This window comes from Opisthocomus hoazin, chromosome 7, assembly GCF_030867145.1.
Source record: "Opisthocomus hoazin isolate bOpiHoa1 chromosome 7, bOpiHoa1.hap1, whole genome shotgun sequence".
In the NCBI taxonomy this organism is placed as follows: domain Eukaryota; kingdom Metazoa; phylum Chordata; class Aves; order Opisthocomiformes; family Opisthocomidae; genus Opisthocomus; species Opisthocomus hoazin.
This window is the reverse complement of record NC_134420.1, coordinates 62,559,278-62,585,969: the sequence shown is the minus strand read 5'-3', so window position 1 is coordinate 62,585,969 and position 26,692 is coordinate 62,559,278. Positions and strand designations below refer to the sequence as shown.

The 26,692-nt window shown below is 39.7% G+C and overlaps 1 protein-coding gene across 5 annotated transcripts in view; it reads right to left on the bottom strand.

Annotated features, from left to right (window-relative positions):
- Nucleotides 1-26,692, bottom strand: part of TRAF3 (TNF receptor associated factor 3) — a 72,413-nt gene that overhangs the window by 27,553 nt on the left and 18,168 nt on the right. For 4 of the 5 annotated variants that reach the window (XM_075426597.1, XM_075426596.1, XM_075426600.1 and 1 more), the window contains 4 exons: nt 7,208-7,464; nt 4,159-4,210; nt 1,796-1,900; nt 693-860 (listed from right to left, as the gene is read on the bottom strand). In XM_075426597.1, the coding sequence (XP_075282712.1) occupies nt 693-860; nt 1,796-1,900; nt 4,159-4,210; nt 7,208-7,449 (567 nt within the window). In that variant the 5' untranslated portion in view covers nt 7,450-7,464. Of the gene's footprint in view, nt 1-692; nt 861-1,795; nt 1,901-4,158; nt 4,211-7,207; nt 7,465-22,437; nt 22,582-23,308; nt 23,362-26,692 lie in introns of those variants that run through there. The other variant, XM_075426598.1, reaches the window with a different exon arrangement.

The following is a 26,692-nucleotide window of genomic DNA, read 5'->3' as shown; positions in this document are numbered from 1 at the left end:
AAAAAAAAAAAAACTTAAAATTCTAGCAAGAGAGATTCAGCATACTACAGTTCAATACGAAGTAATGCAAACACAGTCAAGTTACCATTCCATGTGTGGAGTCTGACTTTCTCAACCTCTGCTCTGTACTTGTAACTCACAGCATGCTGCGTACCAGACAACCTACTGGTATGCCAACAGCAGCAGTAACTCTGCCTAGGCCTGTCAGGTACCATTGCTGGTCATGTCAAGACACAATTTGCTTTTACATTGTTTCCTCCTTTCCTCTCATAACAGGTCACTCAGTATGCAAGATGGATTATATAGAACCATGCCATTTCTCAAGCCAGTTGCGACGTTTAATGCTTTTCCTGCACAACATTTAATTTCTATGATGGTAGTTGCATTTATTATATCAATTTAAGCAAAATAAAAAACCAGAGCAAAAATTACTTTAGGATCAACATTATGCAGTGGGTCTGATTTTTTTTCAAATGCAGTATCTGAACATTAGAAAAAAGAAAGTGTTTCCCAGTCAGTGCAGTAGTTGGTGGTTTTGCAGGAAAAAAAAACATGTGTTTTGAAAGGCAGTCTTTTGTGACTTACTGTGAGATACCAAGGCTATACTGGCAGCTACACAGAAGCACAGAAGGAGTTACTATTCCATATTAATGCATGGAATCTTGTTCTATATACCCAAGAAAATACTGCACCTGCAACATAATCATTGGGACTTGGCTTTTACAGTATTTACAGGTTGTCTCCCGGTATTTACAGGTCTTCTCTACATGGTCTGGCAAATCTTTTCTCAGTATTTTTTCTTTGCAATCAGCACGAGGACATGAGAGTTCTTCAAACTGACAATCGGTTTTCAAATGCATCTGAAAGACAAAAAAAATAAAAGAAAAATAATCAAGGCAACTAAGTTTTGTGCATGTCTTCTATCCTTTGAGACATCCTACATTAAATAACTTCAGAACCAAAGTCAGCAAAGTTATTTTGTGTACTATATTGTGCAAGAGCAAACACTAACAAATCTACTCAGGAATACATTTTTGACTTAACACTCTATTTACCTAGACAGCAGATTTCACTGTATTACAGATGTACGCAAGCTTCTTTTATACTAAAAGCATTCTACCACAGTCCAAAATTCCACACAGGCTACTTAAAAAAAACAGCAAGCATCCTTTTTCAAGGTATATTAATCCACATAAATATAAATGCTGCTTTAAGTTAAGTAACTGAGCTTGCTCATTCAAAGCAAGTACCTACACATCTCACTGCAGACTGTTGTGTAGCTATCCCTGCCAACTGCTAAATCACTGCTATGTTATGCCTTCATAAAACAAAGCTACAAGTTACTTTGTACGAGTCTGGGGAAGCCAAAGGTTTAACTCCATGCATAAACCACCACTTACATGAGAGGATTAAGACTGGTAAATAAAAATAAAAACACACCAAAAAGGAACTGAAATTTCTCACACTTGTAAAGTACACATTAAGATTTTTCCCAATTTTAGTTCTCCCTCCAGTTCTCATCCGTTTCATGCGTTCACATTTCCAAGCTTTAGTGTCACACAATCACAAGGTTTTTTACTACAATTCCTTACAGCTCATCAAAAAGCTGAGTTTCAAAACAGTTTAACCCTATTCTGACATCTATAAATCAGATTAACCACTAGTGTGAGCAAGTCAAGAAACAGACTAGGGTTTTAATTTCCAAGATTTCTTCTCATTCTTTAACTCAAAAGCAAGATTATGACTATGTTAGATTACTTACCAGTAATTGACCCAAAGATAGTTGATTACTTACCAGTAATTGACCCAAAGATAGTTGTTCTTTACAGCCCTTGTTTTCATTTCTGCAGTATATTTGAAGGGCAAGCAGCTCTCTCCTGCAACAATTATCTTTAAATACCTGAAAAATCACTTAATTTTAGAAATTAAAACCACTCAAGAATACGCAAGTTCAAATAAAGTAGAAGCCATGCAATTTGGCTACCGCACTATCATTTAATTCTAACTTTATGTGCAGAAATAAAATCCTATCATTCATTTTTCTTGAATGTGCACACCACAGATTCCTCCACTATGAAGCAGCCCAATGAAAGAGAGTATTTGGACAGATGATCTACTACTGTTTCACTTTTACTATAAATTCAATAAAGGGAAAGGTACAAGAAAGGACTCAATATTTTGCTGTCTGCTTGCCAATAATAGGGCTGCATAAGCTAGAAATCTCTACATCGTTTGGGGAGCTGGTGTATCAGGTACAACACCATAAGACGAAAAAGAGCCAAAGCCCAGTGGTTTAGAGAGGAAGGATTTCACAGAAGGCTGTCCTTCAATGAACGGTCTGGTCAGTTGGAACACCGACTTGCACTTCAGTGGTAACACACAATTAAGGACATTTTCTAAGGTCTTCGACCGGAGGAAGTTTATTATTTCACAGACAGGCAGGCTTTAACTATCTCTCCATTTTAATATTTATAAGCCTTTCCAGCATTTTTTGCCTACAATAGAACTGCAAGAAGGTAGAAATAGAGAGCTCTGGGTTTGGATTTTTCACCTTTTGTGGGTGATACTTCATAAAAGATAAAGGGGCAACTTAACTGCACTCTCAAGAAGCCCCACTGCTAAGGGGCAGGAACTAGGGATGAGGACTGAAGACCATTACTACTACTCTGCAGTCTAAAACAAAAGGTTAACAGCTTCCAGTTCTTCTGCAATTGCCTTCACGACCATTAAGCAATACCAAAGAACCCGGCCCAACCTATGACTGCTTCTCTGACAAACGCAGTTCTGCGATGCTGCGTACACTGCAGAGATACTGTCAATACAGAGCGGTTCTGCACGCTACCATTCAACCACAAATAATTCCGAACGGATCTGTCCACAGTGACTACGAATCTATCCTCAGTGAGGAAGGAAACACTGCAACCAGTCTCATCTGACACAGGTCACTGACTTCCGTTTACTTTTCAGCTGCATAGGTGACATTTAATGAATCAACAAGCCTCATTTGAATAATCAATTTGTCAGGACTCTTATATTTTTCCCAAAGTAATTTATATGGTTACTAGGTACAGTTTTGCTGACTCAAGTCAAGGTAAGAAGATAATTTTTAAACAGTTTTTCCAGTTTTATTTGAAAGCTCTTCAGTGATTTTGGACATCAGCATTCTAAGGGAAGAGAGAGTTTTATGAAAATCACTGACTTGCACAGTTAGTCTAACATGTATTTAATATACACTGCCTTTCTTGTCCTCCTATTTTAGAGATATTTGAAGTTTCATAACAAATCTACATATTTATACATATTGGGAGTTAGTAAGTCAGAGTCAAAACAACAAACAAAGTAGGCATCATGATTATTGGCCTGAGCTCCTGGAGAGCCCATCCATGCCAAAACTGAATTACATTGAGCACTGTTCAGAGAACTATTTTGTGTTAAGACAAGAAGAGATTAACATACCCACTAACCTTTTCCGGAATATGGTTACTATTACAAGTATTTGGGCAGGAAATACTAACACAAAGAATTTACTAAACACTTTAGAACGTAAAAACTGCATAAACTATGTACTAAGTCAAAAAGAATTTTCTTTACCCTCAACCTTTCAAAGGCAACACAAAGTTTTGCTGTGAAAAACAGTGAAGAGGGTATCAGTGAAATAACTTCTCCCTATAAAAAGAATCTGATTCTATTACAGTTCTTGTAACTCCACACTGTTCTGGTTCCAGTGTGGTTCACAGAACACCATGCTGTAAAAACAGCTTAGTGAAACAGTAGATGCTGGTCTGGAGCGAGATCAGGACGAAGGTTTGCCTAGAGCTGTCACATCTCCGCACCTACAGGAGATGCAGTATTTCTTATGATCCTCCCAGCTGACGGGAGGACAACTGCAAAGTGTTGCCACAGCTCCCAACTCTGAAAATAAGACATGACACCTGGCTGGACCATTAGGGATGAAGCTGACATGTTGTTTTCTACCATGTGGTTAACAGTAAAAATGAGCTGTCATTCTATATAAAATACATGGTTTAGGTTTTGTAACAAAACTATCTTCCTCAGGTAGCTTATTAGGCTTATGAAATAATGACCACAAAGCAACAACACATCTTATGCACGCCACACAATTCAATACTCTCAAATAAGAAACAGTTTTAACAATACCTTATCTTTTACTATGCTTTCTTGACATGCTGTACATTTTGGACTAGAAGAACTGGAGAGAAAAGAAAACAGAAAAACTATTTTAACTCATCTGAATTTTTGTAGTACAAAAAATTCCAGTTATGAGGCACTTGAGTTATAATTATTCAATATATTTTAAAATCATTAAAAGTGGATATAGTTCATTGTAATGAGATAACATGATGTTATTTCAAAAACACGTAAACACTGAGCATTCCCAAGGAAGTCAGACCATCACAATGCCTCCAGCCAACTGCACAGTGGTTTTCTTCAAGATGACAAAATTCATTCCCTATTTTACAGTCTGCACCTGATCCACAATTTTTGTCATTTCTCAATCTATCTGTTCAAACAGGCAAAATATTGTCTCTTGAATTCTCCAGTCCTTTTTCAGAGAACATCTAATTAAACTTTACTTTCCCAGACAGTCAGTTATACATCTTTTTAGGGTAAAAAAGTATTCATGGCCATCTCCTTCAAGTCTGTTCTGGTTTTAGCAACTGTTAGAGATCCTTGCTCCATTCTTTACCTGAACTGTTACCCTGTAGCTGTTTGGGTAATCTAATTAACAAACCTGTGATCTCTTAAGACAACAGGTAAGTTGAGGAGCAGAGCAGTGTGCGAAGAGAAACTGAACTGGAATGTAGGAAGCTTGGGTTCCTACAGCTGTTTCTGGCTCTGACCTGCTAGGTGTCATAGCGTAAACCCCTTCATTCCTTTTTAGCTACTCTTCCCCATGTAAAATGGCGATAACCATACCGATTACCCCTGCAAAGCACTGAGATCTAAGGATGAAAAGCACTAGGTAAAAGCTAGGTAAATTCTTTTGTAAAGCGACATATTGACAAGCTACGTAAGCTGCAGCTGCCAGCAGCAGTGCAAATCAATGCGAAAGGCTGAATAAGTTTGATTATGTTCCATAATCAGTATGGCTATTTCAAATCATCTCACTGCCTCCTGCTCCTTGAACTGACCATTCTGCCTCATCATACTTCTGAGCGTCTTAACTACCTTGCAGCTTCTGTAATATTTTTAAGTAAAAAAAAAAAGGGGGGGAGGGAACAATTAATCTGCTTGAGGGCATATAGTATTTAATACAAGGTCATGCTTTCCTCGATTTTACTGAATGCACTCAAGCATCCCACTTGTTCTTTTAAACTACTGCTGCATACTGAGCAGCCATCTTCACCATGTTATCTACACTGACTCCCAATTCTTTGTCCTCAAATAACCCTGGAACAGAACCTACTAGCATGTAATCAGTCTGTATGCGCAGCAGCGTAGCAACACTGAATGAAAAATTTTTGTGCCAAATACAAAAACAATGTAAATTTATTTTGCTTCCAGGTTTATGGCACACTTTCTATTTCTCAGAAACAAGGAGCTGTAAATTTAATTTTAATAAAGGATTTATTTGCAACAAGCATTTAAATACAGTGAAATAACTCGAGTGAAAGAGCCCTCTGCTAGATGGTCTTACCCATGTGTCCTTTTCAATAACAGATTGGTTGGAAACTCAAGAAGGTAAAATTACACATATTCTAGCTGCACTGTAATAAGCACATGTGCATGTCTCACAGCAGGGAAGGAAAATTGCCCAGATTCCAGCAATGCCAGAATTGTTATTGCTTAGATTGTTAAGGATCTGCTCTGTCCATCTGCACACATCCAAGCATGGCAAGTGTTTGCTTATCTGCAGTCACCATTATTAACCATGTAAGAGTCTTCCAAAAACATAGATTCAGAAAGAAATAACTGCATTTCTTGAACAGAAACCACAGCTCACCTGAAAATGTGTATTGAAAGTAAAGTTGGTGGGGTTTTGTTGTTGTTGTTTTAAGTTTGGTACGCTGTAGCACAAAACCTATAGCAGTGGATTAGTGAGCTATGGGCCCTTGTATTTGCCCAGTACAGAGGTTACTCTATCGTGAGACAGAGTAATGTAATATCCTCCAGTCTCTTTTGCCCTGCTGCATGTAGTCTTGATGTATATCTATCTGAGATTACAGTATTTCCAACTGAAATATATACTAATACCTAGAGTCAGGATGGTCACAAAAAGTAAACTGGAGATCATCAAGACCTTCCAAAGTCAAATCCCCTCTCTGTTAGTAGTCCAGTGTGCAACATTCAGTGAGCTCAATCTCTTCTGAACCTCTGCTTTGCCAGTAGTAAATGGAAGTACTGACTGCTTATTTACCTCAGGAGATAAAATCCTACAGAATAGTCTCCAAACACTAGTTTTGAAATCAGACTGCTGAATACAATCAGTTGCAATGCATTAAAGTTGAGAGGCAAAGAAATATATTTCTATGGATGTACAGATATTTCTTAAAAGCTAGTTACCCCTTGAATGATCACACTTTTATTATTACCTAGACTGGGAAAGAATGCATCTCTCAGTAGTCATTTTGTGTCTGTAACATTCACACACCCACTTTGCACTCTGGCCCAAATATTTCAGTAACAGAGAAGCCAGCAGAATGCACAAAACATAAAACCCCAGGACATACAGCTAGAAGGGTCACAGGAAGAGGAAGCTCCACAAGCAGTTACATTTATCCAGGGGTCCCACCACTCAAACGTAAGTCTGGGTCCACAGCTCGGTTAGGTACTACCAGCCTAAGGAGCCTCTGCAGGCTCACTTCCTCCCACAGCCAGGATTTACTGAGTGTATTTTACACCAAAACAGCAATGTTAGCAATCACGTGAAATAGCTACTCAGTCAAGGCTCCAGAGGAAACGAAATTCTTACCTAACACATCACTACATGGGATTAAACCACTACAACAACCATTTCAAGAATATCGATGGAAAGCTTAGTTGTCCCATCCTGACCCAGAGCAGAACGCATATGTTTGCACTAGCATAGGGATAACAAATAAGCAAGCAAGCAACAAGCAGAAGGCTGCTTTGAGCCAGGGCATTAGCTTAATGTATTCCTGAAACTACAATGGTGTCCACACTATTTTCAGCAGTTCATGAGATTTAACAGTATCAACATGTTCTATCACAACAAAACACATACCTTAGCAAGGCATTCATGCAGGTCTCACAGAATCTGTGTCCACATTCAGTCTGTTTAGGATTGCATAAGATGAGGTGACATTTTTCACATTTATACTTATCTTCCACGGCATTTACAAATTTCTCTTTGTAGCCACCTTGCTCTGGAACATAAATCGATGCTGAAGGACTGCGATCAGGATTGGCCCTTTGTTGTACCATTTCTACAGATAAAGGGGGTTCTGTCTTCTTACTCGTGTCCATGCTCCAAGATAGTTTCTGTGAAGCAAAAATGAGAAAACTTCTGAGAAATGAAGACCTCTTTTTCCATAGAATCACAAAATCACAGAATGGTCGGGGTTGGAAGGGACCTCTGTGGGTCTAGTCCAACCTCCCTGCCGAAGCAGGGTCACCTACAGCAGGCTGCACAGGATCTTGTCCAGGCAGGTCTTGAATATCTCCAGAGAAGGAGACTCCACAGCCTCTCTGGGCAACCTGTTCCAGTGCTCCATCACCCTCAGAGTGAAGCAGTTCTTCCTCATGTTCAGATGGAACATTTTAGTAAAACAAGCACAACATCTCTGAGAGAGCACGTAAAAGCAGAAAGCACTAAGAACAGATGTGTGTCCACACATCATGTGAACATAATGCATACATAACTGCCTAAGTATATTAAGCATAGCATATCTGTAAAACACACCACATTTTTCAAAGGCCAAGAAGGTCAAGAATTAAAACCTAGTCCTGAAAGCAAAGTGTTAGTTAATTACAGGCACCACTCTAGGAACAAATAAGATTAGAGCTTGCATTCTTCCATATCTCGTTCTCTCTGAAAAATGCCCTGAATATTGACATCGTACTATTAGAACAGCAGCAAGTGGTGTGGTGGAGAACGTGCACTGGTACAGTACCATGCACGTTACTACTCAGACACTACTGCAAAAAGCACACAAGCAGGGGTATCTGGACTCTACGCAGCCCCACTGCCAGCTTTTCCTGTCTATGCCATGCAATAGCAGAGTGTAAGACATGCTGCTTTAAGTCTGGTTTAGTACACAAGAACAGGTTTTTACTTACAAAACACTTTCCAACCATTTCATCATACATCCCCATACGAAGAGAACAGTGATACCAGTCTAACTGACAGAGGAGAAAGGCCTACGTAACATGGCCACTACATTCACCAGGACTAAGCACAACTGACAGGCAGCTGAGAAAATTAAATGCAGTTGAAGACTGAATTTTGAGTACCTGTTATCCTGGAATGTGATTCTTCTAGGTCAGCATGCAAAGCATTAGCAGAGCAACAGAAGAATACCCCAGGTTAAATTTTAAAACCTGTTTTCAACAATTTCCTTGCTTATCTTATGGTCAAACTAATGTAAGTGGTCTTAAAAGACCTCAGCACACGAAGGGGAAAGCACAGCTAGAGGATACACCACCTATTTACACAAGAGAAATGCCTGGCTATTTACAAGAGAAAGGTATACTTCAGTTCTCCCTCCATGTTGACTGACGCTTGAAATATAAACCTATTCCACTGCTCTACAGTTATAATTCAACTTTAACAAGTAGAATGAAGAAGTGAGGCCCAGTTCATTTCTCAATTATAAAAGGATGTCCACCAATACCACAAAGGGAGTCAAAAGCCTCACATCCCAAATACATAAACCTTCTTGGTTTTGTGACCTCTTATCTTCCCTCGCTAAGCCCAAAACAAGTACTTGCAATTAAACGTATTTTCTCGTAGATCATTCCTGCATGTATACTTCTGGTACAGAATTCTCCACGGAGACTAAACAGACAAGGAAATTTGTTTCACTTCTGATGCCAACTGTTTTTTCTAGAAACAAAAGAGAAAATCATTGCAACTCATCGCTGATACCATGTCATGTCTTTACTGCCATCAGTTGAGCAAGAATAATGGTGTTGAATGACAAACCCACACTTCATTGTCCCTCGCCCCAGGGGAAAGCTTCTCTGTATCTCCATCAAACACAGGCAGAGCCCAAAGAAACCATCCTCATAACTCGGTACATGAATCCGATGATTGAGTCTTATTCAAAACCACCAAAACAAAAAAAAACAAACAAACAAACAAACAAACAAACAAAAAACCCAAAAAAAGTTTCTACAATAACTGAAACAGAATTATAAATTCTTGTCTGCTTTTCAAAGACTACAGAGTCTAATGCCTTGGCAGAACAATATCTGAAAAAAAAAGAAAAATCAGTGCTGAACTGAAAGTAACTTGCAGTTCTCATTAATGAGGAAATTCAGATTATTCAGACCAGGGAAGTAAGCAAAGCCTGAACTAGAGTTTCAGCAGCAAGCATGAAAAAACCCAAACGGATAATGATGACACTGAAGAGGCAATTCAAGACACTTTAACCAGCACACAAGAAATGAGATGTGATGCTGAGAACAAGAGTCCGAGAGACAAGGAGGTTAAGAAAAGTGCCATGAGTGAGAAAGGAAAGCAGCTGACAAAAGTAGCCTGGCTTTAGAGATTGCACAAGACACAACTGCCACTGCTGAACATCTGTGGCTGGACAGAGGGGAACCCAGTCATGAGCTTAGGACTTGGCAGTTTGTCGCAGTTGTAAAAGAAAAGGAGATCAGCGAGAAAGGAAAACAAGCGCAACTCCACAAGCATCCAGACTGGTGAAACGTAGCTACCTATGGATTTCCTTCTTGTGCACAACTGTGGGAAAAGCTTCATTTGGAACTTGTAGTTTAGGAATCTGTAAAGGTTTTCAGTTGTCCAATTTAGATTAGTATCTATCTACCACTTATATCTACTCTTTTCCCTCTGCAAGTGCATTTCTTTATCATGTTCGAAACCTCTACCATTCTTTGAACTCTTGAAGTCAAAAGCCAACTTCAAGCACGCTGACTGGTAAAAATAACAAAGGGAATGCGATTTTCCTTAAAATGCCAGAGTAGAACAAGCCATGGCCTGACTCTGACCCACAGAAGCAACCCAGAAAGCGAGGCACTAAAAGAGGTGCTGACAGGAGAACTGGCAGGTCAAGAAGCACAAAGTTCCTGAACTTGTTAAGTCATACAGCACAACCACTGAATGTCTGTTTCCCCATTAAGTTTCTTCCAAGCAAAAAGAAGCTAAAGATGCTTAGAGAGGTGACATCTTCCAATAACACGATTTCTTCATGGAAACTGAGTAACTGGTCACCAGGAGGCAGGCAGGGGTGAGAAAGAGAATATTCAAGTTTTAACTGAGAAAGAGTGCCAAATACCAAATGAGCAGCAGGTGAGAGTTTCACAGAGATATGAAACTGCTCAGGGGCTGGACCAGCTGGCAAGAGAGATTTCACACCAAAATAAGCTGCCCAGGGTTCCACAGGACTTCACTTCTGGAATTGATGTATTGGATATCTTGTCACAGAAAACAACCAGAAAGCACACTGATAAATACAATTTATTATGCAATATGGCTAAGTCAGATTTGTGTGCCCCGGCTTTTATATTTCTGTTTTATGCAGATGTATGCCAGACCAGAAAAGCTAAACAAGCAGAGCAGCAGAGTAGCCAGCTTGGTGAGGAACTCTCTTCCACAATACTCTGAACCGACAGCATTTTCTTAAGCAGCAAAACTGGGAAGCCGTTCATGAAGTACTGCAATAAAATTCAATAGAGAACTGAGCTTAACAGAACACCAAAATCTCCTTACTACAATGAAAGCGCTGCATTTAACAAGGGGGTGGGGAGACGTGGCGTCTATCAAACTGCACCCATGAATCCGTAGGCACAGAGCTATGGCCTCGTGCATGCGAGTTACATGCTCTTACACCTGTATACGGATCAGTGGTGAGCACAAGCGCAGGTAACGCACACATTTCAGCTGCCACCCTTTTGCAAACAGCTTTCTATGATGGTTTACATAGCACTACAGGGTGTCACCTGCAATGCTGTCTTTTCCTTTTCAGGAACCTTTAACAGCAGGGCTCAGATTATACCCACATAATGACATTTCAAACTGCCAACAAGAAGCAATTCTGAAGTCACAGCTCAGTAAGATACTACGTACTTACAGCAGTGAAGGTAACACACTTCCAGAAAGCAGGGAGAGGAGTCTGGCTAGAACGTTCAAGATACACGAGGCCTGGTGGGGCCCTCCGATTCCTAAAGGCACGGCAAGCTGCCATCAAGTCAAAGACTCTGGTTCTTGTTCAGTAAGCTACCTCTTAACTCCTAATTCACCACTAACTATTTCTCAAGCTCCAGTTTCTCATGCCTGGGAAAAATCATCACAACAAAATAATATGACTTCTAGATGTCTTAAAACTGTTGAATCTTAGACAATCACCTTTCAGGACAGACAAGCACATAAAAAGAGGCAGAGTCACCAAGGTCGGTTCTGTGCACTGTTGATTACGTTATTTCAGCCACGTCTCCTGCAGCCAGTGTTATGCTTATATTCACACTTCTGCAGAGTAACAGAAGCAGAGAATGTTCTGGTCATCAGACAGGTGACACTGCTTGCTCCAGCCTGTCATATCTCACTGAGGTCCATTTCTGCCACTACTCTTGTTCAATACAAGTGGTACTCAAGTATCCGAGGCTGGATCTCAGTGAATATTTCAAGCTGTATACACTGTAATAAAGGTTAGAACAATTCGTTGTTACTTAACTCATGCCAACTTTAGTACAGAGGGTTAGAAACTGGAAGCAAAAATGAATTTACCAACAAAGATGTTGCAAGAATTAGAAAGCATGGGAATTCCCAAACAAAACGCATTTTGCTCTTTCCTTGTTTAAGCAAGGATGCTGTTCTCACCGCAGAGAGAGCAAACATCCTAGAAAACTGCATTAGTGTTCTGTAGTATACAACACATTTTTTATTTGCTCTTTGAGAATAAAACTAATTTGCAACCTAGAAATACAATAAAGCTTCTATAAAAATTCACAATAGATTTGCATCTAAAACAACAGAAAAAAGATACCCCATTGAACTCAAACACATCCCCAAAAATTGTTTGCAAAAGGGACCACAGGATTTGGCACCTCTAGCAAGCTCCGTATGAAGACAGTTTCAACATATTGACAATACCAAGCAAATTAGCTTTTGCCAAAGTTTTAAAAAATCATAAAGCTCAAGAAGTTATTTGAAATAATCATTTTTGTTACACTACCAGAGAAGAGAATAACAAGACACAATCTTATTTGGTTATTACTTAGGGACAGAAAAGCTTTTTGATCAAACCACAATTTGTTACTCGAACAGGACAGCACTGCATGCACAAAATCTAAACTGGGCTCTGAAAAAGAAACCTGAAGTCAGACAGGGAGCTAAAGATCACAGCAGAAGAGTGACCAACGAGATCTTCAAAAAACAGTTTAGATATTCTTATCTAAAAAGCATAAAACCACACAAACTGCAGTGTCTTATCCTAACTAGGTCATTCTTTGGTAGTGCAAGGTTTGTTTTTTAAGTCTAGCTTTTAATGCGATAGGGCTTGCTATTGTTCTGTCTCTCTACCCAGCCTCTCAGCAACACCTGTGAACCAACTGGACAGACAGATTTCACGAAAATGAACAGCTACACGGGGAACAGAAAGAGAAACTCCATGTGGTGTCCCAGTGAGCAAGAGGCAACCTCAATCGTCACCACCTCTGCATGGTCCATCAGTTGGCCAGTCAGCACACAATTACACCCAAACCAGCCACAACCACCCACTCCCTCTTGCCCAGACAAACTTCATGGTCTCGTTTCCTCCAATATTATAATGGCGGGGGGTGGGCTGCAGGTCTTTCTTTTATTGTTTTTTTTTTTATTGAGGAGGGGGGAGTAGGGGTAAAAAAAAGAGATGTAGAGCACATATTCATAGGAAGCCAGATGTCATCAGTTTTATTCTTCATAGATTTTTCTTCTGTACTTTACAGGATACCCTCAGAGAGCCAGATAACCAGGTACCTGGAGTGGTATTTCCAGCTCTTCAGTCTTCCTAGCCCATGTGCCTTCTATCACGAAGAATTATTGCTTCAAGTTATCACACAGAAATCTTTATCTTAAAATTAAATTATTAAAAGAATCTGAACTTTGCCTTCTATTTCAGCATTTTATAGCTTCTAATAAATTCCTAGCACATACTTACTGAAAAGAATGTACATCTTTCTTTCACTATCTTTTATACAAGTCTCCTGACTCGGTTCTGCTTCTATTTCTGAGTGAGATTATAATATGCAACATATACTGTCATATCTTGATGACTGGTTAAAACAATAATGCAAGCTGAAAGCAGTATATTGGTGACAACATATTATCAATTTACGCACTGAACACGTGTCAAAAAACATTAAAGCTAAGCAGGAAGGCTGCTATGGGAATCTCGACTTTAGAGCTCCTAAGCACGAGAGTGTCCTGCTGCGGAGGCCCGTTCTCACAACATCCAACCAGCCCTCAGCCTGGCATCCTGGTAAAAGCCCCACCGTCGAGTCTGGACAGGCGCACAGAAAAACAACCGAGAAATAAAATGCAACTAGCTTGAATCACTGCACAAAAATACCTAGGCACTAACTGAGGCAGCACTGGAGTGGCAAGTTTCAAAGCAGAGGGCCATCCATCAATTTTGCCTTGTGTGAGGCCAGAAGTCTTGGCATTTTCCCTCCTCTTGTTCATTAAGGGTAACTACCAACATATTTTTTTTTTTTCCTCCATGCACTTGTCATGCTTGAAGCACTGTTCACTGTTTCTATACAGCATATTCAGGATCTACCACCCAGTGCTGAGGTACTTCCAGCATATACCTTAAGCAGAAATTCTGAGGGGGTAGAGGAGAGGATGGGGAAAGGTTGATAGTCACCAACGCTAGATATAACTACACAGTGAAAAAGATGAGACCATTCCTTATGTTCTTTTATGCAAAACTTTCAAATACTAAGTCTAATTCCTATACAAATACAAAAGCAACACTGATATCCAAAATCCATTTTTCCTTGTGTTAAAAGAAATCGCGTACTTTAACTGCTTTAAAAACTCTGCCCTACACTTCCACAAGCATCCACCTTCCTTGCATAAACTAATGCAAACCAACTGTGAAGACGAACTAGAGATCATACGTGTAATACAACAGATGAAGATCAATAGGAAAAATCACTACTTGGACATATGCAAGAAGAACAGAAGCATGTGAAAACACACAGAAGACATGGAGTACCCTCCACACAAGAAGCGTCTGCCATTGGCAAGCTCCTCACAGTCGCTTCTTAGTGTGGCACCCCGGAGACGCTGAGGTTGAAGGCACCTCTGGGGGTTATCTAGCCCAATCTCCTGTTCAGAGCAAGGCCAATTTCAAAGTTAGATCAGGTTGCCCAAGGCTGAGTTTTCAAAAACTCCAAGGATGAAGATACCACAACCTCTCCAAACAACTTGCTCCAGTGCTTAGCACTCCTTTGTGAGGAGCTTTTATTATAGCAATTATCACATGATATTCTTATGTAGAAAAAAGGCCTGTTCCGATACATGAACTGCTATGTTCCCAAGCAATATTCCCAAGCAAAATTCACCACAATCTTTAATGTCTCTATTCTGTAAAAATTATGGAACAAATAGCCAAACTATTTTTGGCTTGGATGGGACAGGCTATTCCTTTTCCCATCTGAACTAGAAAATCAGAAGTATAACCAAAAATCGTATCTCGATATTCTTGCAAAAGAACAACCACGCATGTCACTTGAATCGCAGACACTGTCTATTTCCCATGTTCTAGATTGCAAGACGACCGAATAGCAGAAAATGAATGGTAAGCTAAGTTTTACACTGTTTTATTCTTTTAACTTTTTACCACTTTCCTTGGCTCTGTTTCTTTCAACCACAAGTCTACACATTCATGTCAAATATCTGACAGGATTAAACAAGCCAGTATCCCAGTAGAGGAAAGCCAATTTAACAAGCCTGCTAGACTACACGTTCATGGAAACAGTTCTAATATATACTCCCTCCTGCGTGTAACAAATTTCTGGATTCTAAACAGAAAAGAATGCATTGGTTAGACGTGGAAAGTAATTACATCAATATTAAGAGATGAGAATGGGAATATTTATAAATAATAATAATGTAGTATTAATTTCTTTTGGAGTATCCAAGCGCCCAGGGACTGACACTTATGATAACTATCCAATAATATGTTGAACAGCATTAACTTTCAGTCTAAAACTGCACTGATCAGAAGAAAACCTTTAAAAGTGTCTCAATTTTGACTATTTAAAAAAAAACAGAAAGGTAATTCACTGCAATTTAGGAAAGCTGATCTTTATTCGACACTATGTTCAACTATTACTTTTGAAAGCTAACAGTATTCTTCTGACTCCCAACACATGGGCTGGCAAAATGGCTTTAAGATTCAGCCTGAGGCAGTAGTAAAAAGTGTTTGTATTTTGACTTACACTTGCTATCTAGTGCTCTCAATAATTACTTCATAATCTCAGTGGGCTAACAAAACACAGTATAGAGTCATTTGAAGTGCAAGAAATCAAAAGCCTCTTTTAGAAATCAAAAGACCTCTTCAGCTTTGAAAGCCTGGGTCACAAGACACAGATAAGAGACATGCTGTCCAAGCTCGCCCTGTGCGCTTTCTTCTGCATTTTCAATTCCAGTTTAGGTTCTCATCTATGGGTGCAAGAGAGAAAAGAGAAAACATACACGGTTATTGTATTTCACCTATGAAATTAACCCCCAGCTGGGATCCATAATTCTGTACGAAGTTTTTAGTAGAAGCATTTAAAGAACAGGAAAGATCAAACGACAATCAGATGATCACAGGACAGCGCATACTTTAATCTCTTCCTCTGCTGTTCAGGGGAAGTCCATGACTGAGGCACATCTGCCAGTCCCATGTGGAGGAAGTGGATCAACACTAATTTTTTTGTAACTTCTGGCTCTGTTTACAAAGGAAAAACTCTAATCTACCAGAGAAGAAAAATATTCAGATCTAATATTCTGGGAAATGCCATGATAATCATAATATTTCAAGTTAGTTTCCTTTCACAAAATTGTTTTATATAAGCTTTGAAGCGAGAACTAGCAAAGCCAGTTCAGATTTGCATTCCGAATACTCTGTTTTTATGGAAAACTATTTCCATCAGTCCAGATTTCCTCCACTTCTCATTTCACAGCCAGCCTAACATTTCCTTTACTTTTGTAAACACAGCATAGAAGTCATTGGTTCACATGTACAAGTGGTAATGTCAAGTCAAATGCATCCAAAAGAGAAGCTGTTCACTATGTTTCTCACTGATGCCTGCTATGACTAGGAACAGTGAATTTGAACTACCCATGACAAATCCTAACACGGATCAACAAGGGTTAATGTAGATGGCATGTCCAAATCATTTTGGTCAAAGTATGCAGCCCTAGAAAAAGATGTCTCATCCCTAGTGATCTATAAAAGTCCCCTTTGCCTCCCAAGATGTGCCTTCAAGAAAAGTTTGTTGCATGATTTACCACAAACAACTTGCTTTTAAACTATATCAATTCAAGACACTAAAGTCTTCTAATCAGCAAACAGGAATTAAAAATTCCTGCTGTCTTTCATTGTCAGTCTTCTTTTCTTTCTTTTTTTTTTTTCCTTTTAAACCAAGACCTGCCAATGTATGCTATTCTTTTCCACCCTGTTAATCAAACAGATCCTCAGCTTCAAATCCAATGAATTTCAAAAGCCAAGCAGAATAGCAACAGATATTCTTCAAATCACAGTCTATCTATCTACTCTGCTGACTGGCAAGTCGGTGAAGAGTACCTCCTCCGTTGCCAATTTCTGACAGAGTATATCTGTGCTGACTCTTAACAAATCCAACCTTGAAATCTAAGAAGAGACACTGCCTGTCTTAAAATTCTTTAGCTCATCTTCTGCAATTATTAGAAGAAAGTATCTGAAGGCAAAAGGTGTCAGTGACCAGCAAAGCACTTCAAGAGGCTTATTATAAATAATTAGGAGAACTGCATTCTCAAGAATCCCAAAAATATTAGTTAATCTCATTTTAATAAGCAGCTCATCTTCAGCAAAATAATCCTCCCAGGAAATTCTGAACACAGCAGAGTACAGAGGAAGCTGGTAAATGAAAGAGAAAGCAACTTCAAGTATGGCTATGCACTTTTTGAATTCAGTGTTCAAATGAAGTACTGGGGAACTAGAAATTGCCATCCCAGAAAACTGAGATCGCAGCATCTCACTTCTACAAGAAATTTTTCCCGCTCTAAGCAAAGTAAGCTTTCTAAGCCTACATCCAAAGCTCAGAAAATCTCTCTCTCCTGTCTCCTACGAAAACTAACTCACCCATGTGAAACATTTCCTGCTCTTCCATTTTATCCATTTGGCCACTGCATACTACAATCACAGGTGAGAAAAGCTTCCTTTTTAACACTGCCCTAAATACTAATCAAATTCTAGAAACTAACAAAGGCAAGTAACATCATCAGAGTATTTCATTTAACATTCAACTGCCTGGAAGTCATTCATGTATGCAGAGATCTCAACCTCTCACTAATCTTACATGGATTTTTCCACCATTGCAGACGGCATCTTCAGCTTTGTCTAAAATCACTGTTTCTTATTCAGGAAGCAAAAGCAAAAAAAAGACCATAAGGGCAACTCTCTCGTCATTTGCTTGTGTCAGAACGTGAGGGAAGACAAAAACATTCTACACTTGTTTAATGAAGTGAGAGCAGGTTTACCTTTAGTTATTTCAGTGTTTATACTGTATACTTCATTGTTTAGATTATATTTTCTGTGACCGGCATCTTGAAGTTTGGGAAGTGGGGGGAGGTGTTGGGTTGTTGTTAAGATTTTTCTATTAGAGGGGGGGGAAAAAAACCAAACACACACACACAAAAGATTTAAAAACAAACCACTGAAACGCTTGTGCTAGTATTTCTAGTTGCACTAAAGCCATTCCAGTTTCTACACTTCTAGTAAAAATGCATTACTGAAGCTGAGTCTTCAGGAGGAAAAAACAAAAGTCTGGAAAAAGTCACAGACCCCTAATTCAGACTTGTCAGAATATTCAGAATCCGAACCCCACATTCACTGCTACCTAAAGCATTTTTTACCTTTATAAAGGTGTTGATGGAAGAAGCTGGGTTTTTTGTAAACTGAAGATTTAGCTTTCACAAAACATGTTTCCCAGCAACGTAAGAAAGGAAGGAGCTTGTTCCTTCCTCTTGTAGTAAATGTAGGCTTTGGAAATATGCTATTGCAGGCCAAGTCTAAGACACAAATTCCTTCTGGTGTATGACAGTGTTTGTTCTTCCAGCTGCAAACTCTGATTAAAAGCTTCTTTTACGTGGAACCCGCATTCAGTTCCCTAGTTTCTCTCTCAGATTGTGATTACTTTCCCATGTATCAAACTATTGTATTATTTTGCCTTGCCAACATTATGTCTTGTATTTGCTGCCTGCAGGTTTATATCAACTGTTTTTCTGGAGGTTTCAGATCAATAGACATTGCTGACACCTTAAGAACAAGCCATCTCTACAGCATTAGTTCAGACAAGCTGCTACTAAGGACAAAAAAAACAGGTCCCTTTGAATATTTCTCTGTTGCATTGGATTTTAAGAATTCATCAAATTCGATGAGAACGTTGTTCTCCTACAATGTGAAGACTGTAAAAGTATTTTACAAATTTTTCTGACTAAATTTCACATCACTACCCAAAAGAAGCGTTTATCACTGTTACACAGCCAGAAAGTTTAACACGAGAGAGCAATCTCCCAAAGAAACTTCTGGTAGAATTGTAGAGTACTGCTGCTGCTTAAGAGACACGTTAAAACACAGTGCTTTCCACATGATCCACAAAGCCTTAGAAAGATTTCTGTCTTCAGCTTTGGAGTATGAATTTGCCAGTTTTCGCTGAAAATTCTTTTTGCATGCTTCAAGTCAGAGGGCTCCTCTAAATATTAATGAAATCGTGTTCACCTCTACCAAATAAATACTGAATTGAGCAATTTCGTTTAATTCATTATGGACAATCTAACACTTAAATGTGCTTTTTTGTTTTTGAAAATTCAAATCTGAAAGCCTCCAGGTGTTGCACAGAAACTAAATGAGAGTAAGATTTCTTGGAAAATTTATGCTGATAAAGACTATCTGCTTGCATTATAAAGATCCATGTAGGCACAGTCCAGATTTGCAGAATGCAAATAATAACTTCCAATTGGAGCAAATGTCAGATTTAAAAGTATGCAGAGGACACTCACTGTTAGAGCAAGGGACTTAAATCCTAAGATTAGAGTTTAAAGGATGCTACACTGCTAATGACTATTCAGAGGACAGAGAATGCTGAGCCCCCACTTCCTGCAACTAACTTGTGTCTAGCCAGTGAAGCTTCCAATATTACAGCAGTAGTTTGGAATTATTTTTTCTACCAATCCTACTGAATGGTGACATGATTTTAAGACTTGACCACTTCGTTTTCCCCTGAACTATCAAATAAGTACAATATTGCTTACCTTTCATAGCAGCCCTGGCCTGCAGTGTTCTACATGAGTAGGAAGTACCATTTTTAGACTCTTCTTCTAGTGAGATTCATCACCAGTCTAAATACTCCTAGAAGTCTGGATAAGAAGCAAACACCTACCCACCTTTCTTGGTCTCTTAAGGGATATTTTTTTTTCTTCATAATACTTTCCAGCTAAACTGCAGCCCAGTAGTTTATGATCTATATGGAGCAATTTCAGGATCTGAAAACACTAGGTATAATATTACAGACAAACAGCTAGAGAAGTCAAGATACCCTCGTCTCTGTATACAAGGAGAACTACAGCCTTAACATCATAGAGGTTTCTGTGAAGAATCCTTTCTTCTAACTCCTCCACATTGTTCTGGAAGCTCCTATACTGCTGCTTTTAGAAGAACTCCAAAAAGCATCAAATTGAATCCAATTGAGAACATCTATAAATACACTTCCTGCAATATAGCACAAAGCCCCAAAATGCCGTAATACACATCCATGAAGCCAGGTACAATCCAGTTCCTGGGATTCTTTTCCATCATTAGAGAACCTCTACACCACCCTAGTGATAGGCTCACAGCCCACAGCACAAACTGACATCCTGTCATCATTTCATTCAAGCCTAGGAGCATTTGCCTTCAGTACACACAGCTGAAAGTTTCCTAGCAACATACAACAGTTGGAGGAAAAAGAAAAAAGAAAACAAAAAAAAGTAGCTCCAAAGCATCTGTTAAGCATGATTCCTGTTTCCTCTATACCTCTGCTAACCCTACAAGCAATTATTTTGAGGCCAAGGGCAGAAAATTCCTAGTGTTTGATCAGTGAGTTCTGTAGGTTAATAATACATTGCCAAAAATTGGTTTTTCCTTGGGTTTCTTTTATTTTAATCTTTTAACTTAATCTTAAAGTTTTATTTTAAACTTTTGAAGACAAGTTATTTGGTGGTGAAAAAAAAAATTTACTAAACCAAGTATATGTAAACTCACACTGTATTTTTTTCTTTTTATAGTTTTAATAATTTACTCTCCTGGGTATTGACTGTACCAGAGTTTTACTAATCACAGCTATCACCTGCACAGCTGTCAGCAAATAAGCATAAGTGAAGGTTATTCCATTTTGGAACAAGAATACATTTTGTTATCAATCCAAACACTTCTGTGTCTCACTGAAGGAAGGGATTTCATTACTGTGCTTCCAGAGGACAGAAGGCCAACAAGAGCTATAATTAAGGCAAATCCACCGTATCTTAAGTTCAGTTGAATGAGGACAATCCCAATTTTCTCACTCTTCACACATGAAAATTTTAAATCTTTAATGATATGTCATCACTCAATTTTTTTAAAATCACCTTGATACTTTTTTTTTTCAAAAAAATGGCCCAAGCTGAATGTAATATGCAAGTAAGAGCTCATCTCTATTAATGCAAACTTTTTGTACTCATATACTATCCTTTACATAGGCTCCTTTTTTCTCTCACTTGCTGTGTCTTGACCAGTAGCTTGCATCAAGCCCTCCACTACCACATTCAAGTTTTACCTTGAAGCACAACATAAAAATCAACAACACAGGTTTTTGCAATACATATTCCTGGCATCTATCCTTCATCATAGCAGCAGTGCAATGGAAACCAAGCATCGCATATGGAAAATCAGACCGAAGTCATCAAAATAAATGCTCATCGTCACAAAAAATTGTATTACATTTCGATGTAATGAGGAAATACCATGTGTATGACTAGACGCTGAATTAAAAACAAAGCAAAAAGGAGATTTCCAGGAAAGTTTGAGATGGCAGGTAAGTAGAAAAATACTCCGCGTGATTCCTAATTACCTACCTCAATGCCGTAAAAAGACTGCTCAGGTGAAATGTTCTCCTCTATACAAATACACACGCTTTAGTAGAAAAAACAAACAAAAATAAAAATCACAAACTCCTTACTAAATGTAGTAGCAATTTGTCTCCTAACTATTAACTAGCAAGCTCATGAAGTTTGGACTGAGTACAGCCCAGTTCAGCCACACACTGGAACAAAAGGCAAAAGAAACATGTGAGAGAAAGCACATCAATCTGTAATTCCAGATAAATCTTTCTCCTTCAACGCTATCGGAATTTTCATGCTTGACAAATGTGAGATTTTTCCCAGCAGCCAAAAAAAACTTATACTAAAATCAAATGCATCACGAAAGAATTTTACCGTATCACAGCCACACAAAGCAGTGGCACTGCCACCTAAGAACCTGACATAGATGTCAACGCAGTTTCAAGCAACCTGCAAGTCAAGTTACAAGCGTCAGCAGATTGGAGGTGAGTCTCCAAACTAGCAGTAAGAGGATTACGTAAAATACATGTCTTTTCTTAGTATCTACTCTCTAGAACAGGCTCCCCTTCAGAACAGGTTACAAGACGCTTTTCCATTTAAACACCTCCTCAGTATCACAGCTGCTGTCAGAATGGCATAAAGGTTGAAATCCTTGATAGTTCTTGTCTTCCTCCCAGCCCAACCTTTGCTCTTACTCACCCCCTCTTCCAACCTCTTCACTAGCTATCTGCTACCAGGTAAACTCTGTAGCAGCCTGGAAATGACATATTCCTCCTCTCATAACAATTCTCCTTGACAGACAACTGAAGAGACCAGAACGTTAAAAGGGGAATTGTTAGTTTTAAAAAGCTCTTGATTTCCAATGTTTGTGCAACTGTTTTCTTGATCGAACCTGTACACCTCTTTTCTTCACACACTAACACCCCTCCCTTCCCCCAGATTTGGAAGACTGTTTGATTGCTTACATTTCCTTTGTTTTATTTGAATCTCATTTGATCGGCAGCTCGAGGAGAAAGGAGAACAGGCTTTCTCAATGCTCTGTTAGGGTTCTCTTTACTCTTGCCAATAAGGAGAGCTTTGCTATAGTCTGCCCGGTTTCTTTCTTTGCCCTGAAGAAAGAAAAGTTTAAGTTATCTTACCTTCATTCAAAAACCCTATAACAAGCTTCTCAGCATCTGTAAATTTTGTCTAATGAAACTGAGGACTTATCAAACTAGTTTTTAATGACATATCTTCAAAACAACGTAAAGAACATTACAGGTAACGCACTACCATATGATTTTTAAACTCTTGTTTTCCTCTCCTCCACTATTGTTCACAAAGGACTCTCAACAAAACAGTGCCATTTTCTTGGTAACAGTCTGTTAAATTCCATTTGGAAACATCAGCCCAGTTCTGGGAAAGTAACTAATTGTTCTGCAGTGTTTATTAAAAAAAAAACCAACCAACTACCCTATGACAACTTTCAAACAAATCATTAAAAGAAAGCAACCTGGTTTGGGGAAGCTTGTTTCATCCTGGAATTTTTACAGGCACAAAGAGGAGAAGAGTCTGAAAGCATAATTAATTCAAACCTCCATCAACCTCTATCTGTGTGCATTTCTAAATGTTGATAGTAAAGCTTAGACACAACAAATGCTACAACAATGCCCAGGCCACCAGTACACTAAATCCGAGGTCCCCACAGCCTCTCTCATATTTACCCTTCAAGGACAACATTTTGTGACCACGTTGCAGTAACCTCACCTGACCATTTACAATATATACAGTCAAACCACATTTTTTGCAAGAGTTTTGCTTTCTCAGCTCCTGCCAGTGAAGCTGGCATCCACCTACCACAGAGTCCAGCAGTGCCAGTGAACTCTGACAGATCTGCACAGCTATTCCGTCGTGCTGGCGCAGCGATGCTCCCAGGTGACACTAAGCAGACCGGCACCCAGGGCCCCCCTCGGCAGCGTGGTCCCAGCTGTCATCCTGCACAGAACGCTGCGAAGATGGATCGGCCTCAGCAGTTATGCAGAGCCGGTCATGGAAGTTCACACAGTTACAGAACTGTGTACCTGACACTAAATGTGCTGGGCTCTCATTCCCATTATCAGGTCTAGAGTCAGTGACTTTGTAACATGAGACCAAGATAACATTTACGGAGTCCGGAGAAATGCCACAAACTTCCACAGCTATAAACAGTCTTTTTTTTTTTATGGCTTTCTGATTTTTTTGATCTTTGTCACATGCTACAACTCACCTTTGGTCCTCAGGGGAAAGGCAAGGCTGCTGTCACTAGCAAAGTAGCAGCCATGCCACTCTGGACCAGAACCACATTAAGTAACAGGCTAGTGAGTGGTGACAGACTCTGCAACAGAAACACACTGACCAAGGAAAGCCCAATATGGCTCATTCTAGAAACACAATAGCTGGAGAAATAGCCCAGCACTGACATAGAAAACTACAGGAATAAACTCTTACTCATATGAAAAGGAGATCTGCAACTGTACAACACTTTCCCCACCAAAACAGTATATAAATTGAAAATCAGCCCATCATTCTTACAGATGGTATGAATGAAGTATGAATTCCTGTACTAAACATTTACATACTAACTCTGCAAGAAATGTAAGTTCTAAAGCTCTTTTAAGTTCCCATCCTGAGTTTAGACACCAATTAGGATTGCCCTGGTCACTGTCCATTCATATCCTCAGCTATAAACCTGGATTTAGTGCAAGGAGTTTTGCATTTCCAGCCTCCCTTTCTCTCCCAACACATCAGGCAGCCCCTTCCGATCCACGGAGAATTCAGGTGCCTTCAAGGTTTCATTCTCACTGAACAAGTGCACTCCACAGCTAAACAGCGGCATTATGACAGTGCTATACCCTTACAATTCTGGCATTAAAAAAAACCCAACATCCAAAGACATGCATAAGACACAGACAGGATTGGGGTTTTAGCTCTTGAGATTAACATAAGAGAAACATTCCCAGAACACTGTTCTTGAAAAAAAAATCCTTATTATATCAGCTAAGCAAAGTGAAAACTGACACCAAAAAATATTTTAATACATATGAAGTACAAATAACTGTTTGCCAACTTTAATGTACTAGGTAATTTAGGGAATTTATTACAATGAATTTCAATGAGTTACAAGTAATAAAAAAGGTAATCAAAACCCTTACTTTCCAACAGGACACAGTTATTGTTGCATGCTACAACATGCAGAAATTACTTCTATAATCCTTTGTATGTTAGGCAACAAAAAGTACCTTACCTTATTCTCCACTGTCTTGAGCACAGAGGATTAAAAACAAAACATTAGGTAGAAACTGCAAGTGTTTCATATCAAAGAAAAAACAAACCACTGCATCAATGAACTTAAAGGCTGTCTGGCAGGCCATGCACACACTAGGGACACTGAATGAAAACTTATCCTCATCCTTTTTTGCAAGCAGTCAGATCTCCGAACAGGCAACCTGAAGGCAGCCGTTCATCACCTCCCGCTCCAAAAAGCGGAGCTCAGCAACACCACACTGCAAGAGGAGCCACCACAGCCTGATTTTCCATCCTAGCAATCCCCTCCTTGCCCATTACTGCACTGCAGTCTTTCTGAGGGCTATGCAAAATGCAAACAGGGGAGGACTGAAGGAGCCCAGGAAAGAGAAGCAGTTACAGAGAAGTTGTTCAAATCATCTCATGTCTTACTAGCTGTGGGCTGAAAGGAATAAACTACAGAGTTTGGTGGGATCTCTTAGGATTCATTCTGCTGTTCCTCCTCTCATGTTCCTGTCTTCCTTTTCCTTCATTTTTCACAGAATAATTTTGGGATTTTGCTTTGTGGCGAAACTAGAGGGAACTGGGGGAAAAAAAAATTACAAACCATTTTTAAATTTTTGAAGTTGTTTCTTTTCTTTAGTGACTTTACTGTTTATAAGTTATATTAAAGCAACCTTTTATTCTCCTAACCACTAATATTTTAAGGGGTTAAAAAACTAAAGAAAAAAAAAAAAAGAAGTCTTTTAAGGTTTGAGGTGTCTCAGGGTTTTCTGGGGTTTGGGGACAGGGTTACAGTGCTGGTGGGTTTTTTGCTTTTGCTGCTTAAATCGGGGAGATTAGTCAATTAACTATTTTAACACTTGGATGCTTTCTCTATACAATTAAAACTGCCCTGATTGCACAGCAGCGGTATTTGTGAGACAAACGCCCAGCAGGGGCATTTGTAATTATTTCCGTGTTCCACAACAGCGGCTAAAGAATACATCCGACTATTACAGCAGCTTTCACAGGCGGGTTGAGGTCGGAAGGGACATCTGGAGATCATCTAGCCCACCCGCCCTGCTCAAGCAGGGTCAGCTAGAGCCAGCTGCCCAGAACGGTGTCCCACCAGCTTTTGAGCATCTGCACAGAGAGTGACTCTACAGCCACCCTGGGCAACCTGTTGCAGTGTTTGAGGACCCTCACAATCAAAAGCTTTTCTTGTGTTCAGATGCAATGTTACAGGGTTTTTAATTCATGCCTATTGCCTCTTTGGACACCAGGAGTCTAATTTATACTTGGGTTAGCTTTTTCCACCTCCCCCACCCCAGCTTCTTCATTCTCCACAGCTGCATTTAAGAGCAAAGGGAGCAAAAGCGAGCGCTGGGTGTCTATCAGCCAGTTGTTGGCTCATTTGCAACAGTAGGCTCATCACTGCGTTCCACCCCTTCTTCCCTCTGCATCCCGCAGAGCAAGGCTCAAGGCCAGAACTTCGAGCCCACAGCAGCCCAGCTGCCTACCATCAGCAACCTATTATTCCTTGAGATCCACCTCCTCCTTGGGGGAGGACCCTGCCCAGCCTTTTCTGATTTGGCCTCCCTGGAACATCAGGCAGGGCTGAACACGTGCAGATGACGACAAGGAAAGCTCAGAAGCCTCCAGCAGCTCTTTGTCACCTCCCTGCCCTCCGCTGCAGCCCCCAGGAGAAAGGGCAGCAGCCAGCAGCCAGAGCATGTTATACAGCGATGAGCAAAAAGGAAATCGCAGAGCCTGGAGGTAGGTGCATCCTCCTGGGTTTTGGCTCCTGGCAGTGGAAAGGCTGGTTGCTTTTAGTGGCATGTTTCAACATGGTTTACATTGGCCTTTTAAAGAAAACGTAATGGGCAACATAGGTACAGACTCGCAGACGTAATGAACGTACCTACTACCCACTCCCCCACCCACAGGTGGGAGAAAGATTAATTTCTCACAGCTGCG